At 42.3% G+C, this 10991-nt stretch overlaps 1 protein-coding gene across 1 annotated transcript; it reads left to right on the top strand.

Annotated features, from left to right (window-relative positions):
* Positions 1 to 924: 924 nt before the first annotated feature.
* On the top strand, positions 925 to 1903 carry TMEM215 (transmembrane protein 215; the record flags this gene model as incomplete). The annotated part of the gene is made up of 1 exon (XM_083353155.1): positions 925 to 1903. The coding sequence occupies exon 1, from the start codon at positions 1163 to 1165 to the stop codon at positions 1901 to 1903; it is 741 nt and encodes a 246-aa protein (XP_083209281.1). The 5' UTR covers positions 925 to 1162.
* Between the last annotated feature and the right edge of the window lie 9088 nt (positions 1904 to 10991).

Raw genomic sequence — 10991 nt, 5'->3', positions numbered from 1 at the left:
ACTGAGGCGCTGAGGTTTGGCGCCTCAAATTTCTAGGCGGCGGCTGCCACCCGCTAGGAAACATCCCGCCATTTCTTCCGCGCAGCGCGGGCGCCTCGGAAGAGGGAACGAAAGCGGGAAGGCCGAGCTCGAGAGGTCGCAGAAGGACTTCAAGCGCTGGTGTTTTGCTTGCGTGGAAAAGCGCGCGGGGGTCGCGAACTGCGCTTCGAGCCTACCTGGAGCACGCCCGGGACACCCACCCGCCGGCTCGCTCGCCGTCTACACGTGGACGGGCCGCGTAGCGGCTTTGAAAAGGAGGTCCGTGGCCCCTGAAGACGCGCGTCTGCCTTGCCTTCTTACGGCTTGCCTCCTTGGAATAGTTTCGTCCGGGATCTGAACCAGCCAAGCAGTCATTTTTAGGCGCTTTTGTCTTCTTTCTTTTTCTTAGAGAAGGATGTAGGTGGATGAGAGGTCGATTTTGTTTCGTTCCTCTTGATGGGGCAGAATGCAAGTCGGGAACCGCAAGCATGTGGGGTTTTTTCCCCCTTTCTTTGAGAACTAAATTCATGGCGTCCCACCCGGACTCGTCGAGGATCGCCGCTTTCACGTGCTCTCTCGTCTCCCCTATCCACGCAAGGCCGAGCCCCAGTCTTTGACCCACAAACGTAATCGCGCGTTACCTAATTCCCTCGCTCGCTCGCTCGCTCGCGTACTGGGCATATTGAGAGCCTCTGCTAGGGTAAAAAAAAAAAAAGCCTTTGCAGTTGCTTTTAATGCATCGCTGATCTCTGGCCCGGCAATCCAAACGGAAAGAGCGAAGAAGCCCCTCGGGATTTCAACGTTGCCTTCAGGCTGCCGAGGCATAAGGCAGCTCGCCGAGCGGCATCCAAAGCAGCGACTGGAAGGGGGGGGGCGGGGGCGGGAAAGGGGAGCCTCGCAGGAGCCGCGTCCAGTTCTGGGGCTACGCGACGGCGCGCTCCGTCGAAAGGCCGGCCGGGAGTGGACGGGGAGGTGAAATGAGGCCAGGCGTCCGGTGAAGGCTGCGAGCGCCTTTGGAGTCCGTCAAGGAGCCGCCTCCCCAAGGACACGGAGCTCGCTCGCCCGCTCCCCCTCCGCGCGTTTCTTCGTGGAGCGACGGGACGCCCACCCACCTGCCCCCAATGACCTAGAGCGCCCGTAAGCCATGCGACCCGACGACATCAACCCTCGGACCGGACTGGTGGTGGCTTTGGTTAGCGTCTTCTTAGTCTTCGGCTTCATGTTCACCGTTTCCGGCATCAAGGGCGAGACTTTGGGCGACATCCCGCTCCTGGCTATCGGGCCGGCCATCTGCTTGCCCGGCATCGCCGCTATCGCCCTGACCAGGAAAACCGACGGCTGCACCAAATGGCCCAACGTCAGCTATTGCCCGCCGTGCGGCGGCGGCGGCTGCTGCTGCCGCAAAAAGCCTCAGGACAAAGAGGTCCTGGAGTTGCTGAGGACCCCCTCGGACCTGGAGTCCGGCAAGAGCAGCTGCGACCGGCTGGCTCCGAAAGCTTGCGACGGCCAGCCGGTCGAGGCCTCCCTCGGGGGGAAAGACTCGCTCGCCAGCCCCGCCGCGCGGGACTGCTTGGGCTTGGAGCCCCGAGTAGCTCAAGAGGAAATGCTGAGGTACTTGGAGAAGTGCTATCCGGACATGCCCGGCGGGAACATCTTTGTGGCCGAGGCCTCCCCTTACGGTGCCTTAGGGCAGCCGCGGCGGGAGTCCCCTGCCCTCGAGGGGGCCGCCGCCTGGCCGGCGGAGGAGGTGGAGGACGATCTGAGCGTCGTCCCCAGCGACAGCGTCATCGTTTGCTCCTACACGGAGAGCAGCCCTTACGACAGGTACTGTTGTTATATAAACCCCGTCGAAGACCTCGCCTCGGATCCCCAGGCGGTCGTCTGAACGAACCCGCGCCGTCTTGGCCCCGCGTTCTTTCAAACCGGGACGAACGAGACTGACCGACTCTTTTTGGTTTGTTTGTTTCCTCTTCCAAATAACGATCAACGGTAGTAAAAAGATCGTGCTAACGTTGTAATCCTGTTAGCTGGGGGGTTTTTTTTTGCACTGCATGGGGCTAGCTAGCCGCCTGGCTCAGCTCTTCACTTTAAAATCTGGTAGGTTGGAAAACGGTACGCGAACCTTTGGTGCCTGAAATACTTTTTCTTCGTTTTCTTGTCGAGGCAAGTAATAATAATAATAATGGCTCGTCCAAGGAGAATCGGCCTTTGGTAGGGTGAGTTCGAAGCAGCCAGGCTTTTTCTTATACAGTACTGGGCTAAAGAAATGGGGTTGAGAATTCCCCCGCCCTTGCCAAGTTCAACGTTTAATCGGAAATGGACTGGGTGCTATTATTAATGTCTACGGAGATTCTCAGTCGTCCAGGTCGTGGTTGTCCCAAAGGTGGTTTTTTTTTTTTTCAAAAGGCAACTGGACTTGTGTTTTTTTGCTTGGAAGACATTTTGCTTCACATCCAGGAAGCTTCTTCGGTTCTGACTTGAGGAAGCTTCTTGGATGCAAAGCAAAATGCTTTCAAGGGAAAAACACAAGTCCAGTTGACTTTTTGGGGGAAAAAAGCGCCTTTGGGTGCTGTTATTAATTTTTTTGCAAGTTAATATGGAGGGAGGTCCGTTAAGAGCCTTGAAGTTGTGCGGGCCCCCTTCCCTTGTCTGTCATTCCTTTCTCCAACTTTTAGCATATTAAAGATCCCATTTGGCATACTTCAAAGTGTGTGTTGTGTGCAGAAATCAAAGCCTGAAAACAATTGGGACAGACCGCATCCGTGAAGGGAAATTAGTGAAATTTCATTAATACCTGAGTTTTTAAACTTTACTAATAGACCATTAGTTTCCAACTGCTTTTTCTCTCTCCCTGTAGTATACTCAGCATTGTTTCATGTCATGCCATCTCCCTTCTGTAATAGATCTCCAATGAAATTGGAAATAATGATGTAAGCTAAGAGTTCTGGTTTTGAACTAACACCAGATTTTAAATTGGGCCATACTTGTGTATTCTTCTGTGACTATTCTGAATGTACAGTAAAGTTAAAAATGTTATTTAATCAGCAGTGCAATCTGACAAAACCAAGCCATTTTGGGTTCTATTAGTTTTGTGGGGAATCTTGAATGTCTTGCTGAATCTCTCTAGTTGAAATTTATGGCGTTCAAAAGGGCTTAAAGTTTGGCTAGGTTATCCTCCTAGCTTTTTCTGCTCCCCCTCCCCTATTTTTTAATACAAGGTTAGTAGTTTAATCGGCATGTAACTCCATAAGAGTGAATTCTTAAATAAGCCTCTCAGAAAATGCAGAATCAGCAAATCTCATATACGTATTTCTGTACATGCAACATCATTTCATATGTATGTTACATATTTAATCTATGCAGGATAACTTCCAAGGCATGAAATGTGAGGAACAACATACTTAATAAATTTAGAACAATTTGTACTTTGTTTTAGCTTTTTAAGTTTGCCTAAACCATAAATGTCTTCTAAAAAGCTTCCCGTTTTAAAAGCCAGGCACATTTTATTTCTGATAGGTTTGTTAAGCTTCCTGTGATCCATCTCTGTAGAAAACGAGAGGTGGTCGCGCACAATCCTCCTTCAGTTTTGTTGAGAGCAACTGACCATTGAACCCTTGTGCATATGATCCACCTTAACAGATAAAATGAAAAACACCTGTGAACACTTTGCGGGAAACATGGTTAAGTAACGCTTATTTCCAAGCAGAATATCAAAGGGAGATCTTGTCGTTTCCTGTTAGGAATTTTTAGATTTCTATCGGAAGGCGGGCCCATCACATTCTCTCCTCCCACTCTTCCCTACTACAACATCCTTGTGAGGTAGGTAGGACTGACAGAATGGGTGGCCCAAAATGAACTTAATGAAGTTTTGTGGCTGAGGATGGGCTTGAATTCTCCCAATGCCTGGGCAGCATCTTAACCATAATACTACTACTGTTAATATGCATGTGATATTTCTTACTTGTTATGTAAAATTCTTACTGGAGTAGGAGGACAGAATGGGAACAAATTCTTTTGGCCCTTTGCACGTTTTAAGGGAACAGTTTGAAACACCAGACAAAAGTTAGCAAACATACATCATCATCATCATCATCAAAGCACAGGCCCGCAGAGACCAGATTATGAAGAGAATGGAGCAAAATGTGTCCCAGGACTATAGATGGCTTTCCAGCATTTCTTTTTCAGGCCACAAAGTTCCCCAGACAGAGCAAGGCCAAAGTTGGTCTCTTAAAGGTTCAGGTTGATAGCAAGTGCTCAATGCACCAGCGTCATCCTTTCAAAAGTCCTGTTCTTCCTAAGGAACAGCAACTAGCTACACCCACTTTTGGAGTGTGTCTTTGAAGATGCGCACAGTCTCGTGTGACTTTTGGGCTAAAAAAAAAGTGCATCCTTGGCCAGAGGGCAACATGTGCTGTCAGGTTCCTTAGATTCCTTTAGATTCTCCAAACATTTCAGAATTCAAATATAACCAGATTCCATTGAGACTAGAGAGCGTGCCACAGGCCAAAATTCCAGGTTTAATCAAGGTGGAGATGTGGTGGAAGAAGGAGGAATTCACACTGATTAAACTGCATGTGGGAAAGGTTCATTCCCTGAACCAAGTCACTACCTTTCCCCCAGTGGCAGCAGTCTCTGTGGCACATATTAAAAGTTAAGCCCTGTTTTCTTTAAAGCCCTAAATGATTTGGGATCACATTAGCCGAAGGAGCATGTTGTCCTGTAACTAACTTAAAATAAGATTTTAAGACCTAATGAGGCCCTCTTCCAAGTCCCCACTACCAGCAAAAGGCTTGATGTGGGTCTCGACAAAGAGAATTTTTTTTTTTGCAGTAGCATCTGATTTGTGGAATTCTCTCCACAGAGAGGCTCAGCTAGCATCCACTTGAGGATCATTTTGACACAAGGTGAAAATCTGGCTTATTTCCCCTGACCTTTTTACTGCACTTTAATTATACTTTAATTTGTATTGTTTTAGCTTCGTATGATTGCCTTGCTGCTGCCTAGCTTGCATTTTATTTGATTTTTTGGTATATATTTTTATTAAAATTGTAAATTTTAATATGTTTTATTGTAAATCACCCAAGAGTTTCACTATTTGGCAATTTAAATTTTTTAATAAACAATAAACAACACTTTTAACCCTAATACCTACTTTCCCAACTATTTATTCAATAGAACCTTGTTTTGTGCCCATAATGTACCTCCTTGGGCAAATAACTGGGAAAAAGGGGGAAATTATTAAGAATTTAATAAGATGCTTTTAAGAAATTACAGAAAACAATGTGTTCTTTTTCTGGGCCTCAGCCTGTCTATTTGCACTACAGGAATAATTGTATTGATCTACTTTGGTGACTTGTTTTAAAAATTGCAAGTTTATTTAAATGAAACATTTTGAATGTTCAGAAAAGATTTATGCATGCTAACTTACTCTGTGTGACTTTGCTGGTTAGTATGTATAATTTTAGTAAGCTAGTTAGTTTGGGAGGGAAATTATTTAGAGTGCCCTTAATAGCCTAATTGAAAAACTTGTATAAGTGCATGACCTGTTGCTAAAAATCAGTGCAATCACAAAATCATTCATTTAAATATGAGCCTTGAAGTTTAATTACAGGCTTTTAAAGGGACTACAAAAGATAAAGTGAAGGATTATTAACTGACTGGATACTGGAAAAGAGTATTTCATCTTAAAATTCTGATGACAGATGATTCCATCTTATTTCCATGAGATGGTCATATTTTTAAAATCCATTGATTAAAATATCAAATATTTCATATCATTAATTAAACATAAAGTAAGAATAAACTTCTTCTTTTCCCTTTTAAACAATTTAGTGTACAATTCATAATTTCAATATTCATGTATTCTATTCTAAATTTTTAGAATATATTTATGACACTGGAGAAATTTATAGTAAGAATGATCCCAATACATGTAATAGAAAACGGCTTATAAACTCTAGAAAAAGGATCACAATTACAAAAAAATCAACTAGAACTAGAAGCATAGTTTTAGGTCCTACCAAGAGATTGCAGTTCCTATGCTTATGGAAATCAATGAAACTTTCAAGATAGAAAGCAACGGAAAGAGAAAAGTATTGAAAATGTGAAATGTTAATGTATTCTTAAATAAAAAGAGTTATAATCGCTATTATAATAAAGAACAAATTTTATCTCTTAACATCTGAAAAGCAAGTTTTTTTTCTCCAACTTCTGACATTCAATTAATGCACAAAGCAAAACAGAATAGCAGTTTCATATACTGGCTATACACTGAAAAGAAATTTGAAAGAGAATAGAAGTTACAAGAAGCAAAAAAAATCCTTCAAAGAGAAATTACAGACAATATGAATCTTTAAAAAATAGATAGGGAAACAATTATTATTATTATAATTACTGAAATATTACTGATTTACAATTTGGAATCTTAGGGGTAGTTAAGCTCAACATTTTTTCTAATAACGACTGGACAGGAAAACCTTTAACTAATCTAACACAAAAATATTTAGTTACTGTATAAGACTGAAGTATTTACTCCGTTAACCTACAGTTTAAATTCAAGAGTGACAAGTTCGCCAACTCAACACGTAATCAGCATACAGAGAAAGAGAAGGGAAATAAAATTTAATAATGACTGGATGTTCTAATATATGGCAAATTTCTCAGAGGGTATTTTTCACAATCTTTAGGCACGATACATGTTTTCTCAACCAGTCTGATTGGTCCAACAAGGTTTTTTTTTTCTTAAATCACTAGGAGACTTGAGCATCTTTGAATGCGTGTGCATTTAACTGATGCTGCACAGTTCTGCAACATGAATATCACTCACAGCAGTAGTTATTTAGGAACAAAGGAAAGCTTACAGGAAACAGCCAAGCTTTTGCTTCAGGAATCAGACTGCTTGGCCAACATCCCAAATTCCCAGAAAAGCCTGAGTGATTGTGATGTCCTTGATGAAAAAAGCCTTGCATTCTTCAGTAGCAAATGGAACCCAGCATCCCAAAGGTGAATTAAACAGTGCCAAGACAGAATGCTTATCCTCATAGAAAAAGGCACAGAACAGTATAGACAGCTTCATGATTTGTTTTCTAAAGTGTTTTGCTTTGCATCCAGACCTTGCATTTGTGCCTTTACTGGGTGCCTGTTGCCCTTTCAGCCTCCAAAAAAAGTTCTGAATATAATAGAGGTGAAAAATTATACCATCATGTATGAGTTTTGATACAGTGCCTGGATCAAAATCTTAATAAAACTGCTTTGAACAGCACATCTAACACAAACTGCCGTTTATTTCATTGCCTCCTATTTTTAGCACTTTAAGCTCCCCTATTTAGTGTTCCCAACCAAATGGAAATGGAAACGTGAGCAAGCTTGCTAGTTCCAAATTCTTGTGTCCTCTCTAACTTTGCCTAGTAGTTCTGCCCTAAGGCAAGAGGGAGAGTCTAAATCAAAGCGGGTTTCTACGTACAGACTATGTAGTACATTCTCCCAATCATGTCCTCTGGGTAGCTCTTAACAGGGATGGTGTATAAGGGACATTACAAGGGGAAAGAATGAAACCTATTCTTGGCTTTCACGATTGTACAATTGCTGATAGCTCCGCCCATCTTAGTAAAGCTGCTAACACTAGTTCTTGAACAAGAACTAGTGGCCTAACACAAGCTATAAAGCATGGTCACAAATTACAACTGCACTCACAACTCTTGCTAAGCCAAAACCAATGGCAGGATGAAAATGATACGGTATGTGTCCTCAGGTATTCAGAGAAAATACAGGCGAGCTATTGTTAAAAGAAAAATCAGGGTCCAGTCCAAGCCGGGAATAAACAAAATGGAGACTGCTTTAGAAAGAAGGGTTGTAGTTTACTGAAGAGCAGAACCAGAAGAGATGAGGCTCTGGATCAGCTGACCACATATAGCTGAGAGTGGTGGGGTTTTATACCTTCTTGGGCTTTTGAGGTTGTTTCCTGTTCCTGTGGCATGGACCTGAGCTTCAGTGTGACTTTCTAGTATTCTGATGGTGGTGGGTTAATCCTACTATGTCCTAAAGGTCATGGGTTTGGGTGGAGTATGTCGATTTTATAGGTCTTTTATCTTTCTAATGCAGTCTCCATTTTGTTTATTCCCGGCTTGGACTGGACCCTGATGAAGATTTTTCTTTCAACACTATAAATAAACTGGGGTGAATTCAGATGTACTAATCTGTTAAAAAAATAAGCCATAGTTTGATATGACACTTGAATCTTCACAGCGACTACTTGGGTCAATCTGTGAGTTGAGAATTGTATTGTTTGTATGGTTTGTTTGAAAAACAAGAGCCTTGAGATAACTCAGATTCTTCCTGCTTATAATTTCTTCCTGCTTATAATTTTCTAAAAAGCTGCAGAGATCAGCCATCTGGTAGCATTGTTTTGTAAGCGATTTGAAAACGGACCATTCTATACCAGGAATGATACCAAAACCACTCTGGTTAGTAGCTTGAGCGGTTGCATCTGGGCTTAATACCTTCTTCTGAATTATTCCAGACTTTTTTTCCTTCCAGCCAATACGTTACCATGTCGCCTTTCCCCTAAAATTAAAAACATAACAATAGAGCATTCTAGTAGTGTCAGTAACCTTACTTAGTTTCTGAGGATATTTCTGCCCTACCCATTATGACAACTGAGAAGCAGACTAGCCTACTGCTTTTTAAAATTAAGTTTGACTAGAGTTACAGGCGGCAAGCAATATACTATGGACATTAATCAACTCAAACATGCATTTTAATTAACAGAGCTGCAAGTAAAGATTACAAGATGGGTATGAAGTAGTTTTATTTTCTGGGATCCTAAAATTCTTAAGTTAATTTGAAATGAAACATTATTTCCTATTCTTCTCCCCCTTTCAGGACTAAGGATTGAAATAATTTTGAGAAGTGGCTTAGATGTGCTTCTGAAATAAGAAAAAAAAAACGCATTCTGAAAATCCTCTCTTAGCTTAATAAGCCAGCTAGACCAATCACCCCCTCCTCTCTCAGCCAACTCACCTCACAGGGCTGTTATGGGAAAATAGGAGGATAGCAATAGCACTTAGATTTATATACCGCTTCACAGTGCTTTACAGCCCTCTCTGAGCAGTTACAGAGTCAGCCTATTGCCCCCAACAATCTGGATCCTCATTTTACCAACCTCAGAAGGATAGAATGCTGAGTCAACATAAAGCCGGTCAGGATCGAACTACCAAACTGCTGGCAGCTAGCAGTTAGCAGAAGCAGCCTGCAGTACTGCATTCTAACCATTAGGATGGAGTTTTGTGTGTATTTGCTGCCTTGAGTTATATATTATTTATAAAATAATAATATATAACTATATTATATAAAAAATAATAAAGGTAGGATATAAAAAAATATGAACCAGCCTTTTTGTCTATGACCAATGTGCATTCCTTCCTCCCCAGTTTGTGTTTAACAGAATAAGATAACCTTGTTTGTCACTTTTTTCTGTGAACCCCACTGGCACACATTAAAAATGAAATTCTGATGCCCGCTCTCAAAAGAAAAATATATATAACCATACACCCATGCACGCCCATGTACACATATATACATATGTTGTATATATTCGTGTGTGTGTGTGTGTGTGTGTGAATCTTTTGTTAGAATAGCTAATTTCTTTTTATCCATAGTAGAAAACTAGTTTTAGAACTTGTCCAAGATAGAAATGTTAAGTCAGATACATGGGGCTAAACAGCCTGGGCTGTCTTGATGTTGTTAGTCACTAACTAAGCAACAGATTGGTTTACTGAAGGTGCTCTAAGTTGTCAATCAAATCATTGGTCACCAACAAACAGTGAAATGGCTGTTTGTAATAACTTGGAGTTTTATTTTAGAATGAAGCTGTGCAGATTCATCAGAACTGTGTCAGCCTCGTACTACATGCAAGTTATTCAAATCCATTCTTAATTCCAACACTTTGTAAGGAAGCCAACAAGCCATATGCAGGCTTTGCATTGCACATATTCTTTAGTGCTTCACTGGATTCAATTAATGAATGCAGCACCTTTGCTATACAGAGCATCTATCGTTCTTAATAAACTCCCTACTCTCTGACAAAAGGCCATGCCTGTAAGGGAGTTATACCTCTGTTACTTTGGAGCAAATTGGAACAAAAGAAGATATTAACCAGACAGGCAGGAGTAGGCAGGGTTCTAGGCAATGAATATACCGGGGGAAACAAACTCCAGGAATTAAATGAATAGGGAACAAGAAAGAGCCACAATTCTAAACCCAGTCAATACTCTCAGAAAATTTAAAGAGCCTCTCCTGGCATCTGCCTTCCAGCTACTTCTTTCTATTTTCTCTGATAGGGCTGTTGAAAGCTGGAAGTAAAAAAATAGTCATATAGTAATTCTATGTAGTGTTGTGATTCAGTGTCAGCCTGTGCTCCCAACAGCTGAATCCAATGAATCTGAGGAGGAGGAGGAGGGGTTTGAAGAGCCTTTGGTGTCAGAGGCAGGCCCTGATGCTCTGCAGGACTCTAAGCCTGGCCCCTCCAGTCGTGTTCCTCATGAGGCTCAGCTGTGTGAGTACGAGGTGTCAGACTCAGAAGAGTCACAGCTGAATCTGTTCAGAGACGCTAGAAGCAGAAGGCAATCCAGCAGAGCAGAGAAAATCAATGAGGCAACTCAGTGAGAGAAGGCAGTGAGAAGCCACGCCTTGGGACTGATAATAAAAAGGGAAGGGAAGGGACATTCTAAGGGAATCCTGGTCTGTTCTTGATACTTCTGTTTAACTCTTGTTTGTTGACTCTTGTCTGATATTTTGATTCATTTATTGAAGGAAATATTTTTGAACTGTAAATAAATTTGGGTTGGGTTTTCCCAGCCTATTGACTGTAAAAAGAAAACAGGGGTTGTCCCTGACACACAAACAGGGCCGGTCTTAGGCTGGAACAGAACATGTAGCAATTTAAGGCATCGGATTGGGAATGGGGAGAGTGTAAG

This window comes from Vipera ursinii, assembly GCF_947247035.1.
Source record: "Vipera ursinii genome assembly, chromosome: 2".
NCBI classification, from domain to species: Eukaryota; Metazoa; Chordata; class Lepidosauria; order Squamata; family Viperidae; genus Vipera; species Vipera ursinii.
This window is presented reverse-complemented; position numbering and strand designations above follow the sequence as displayed.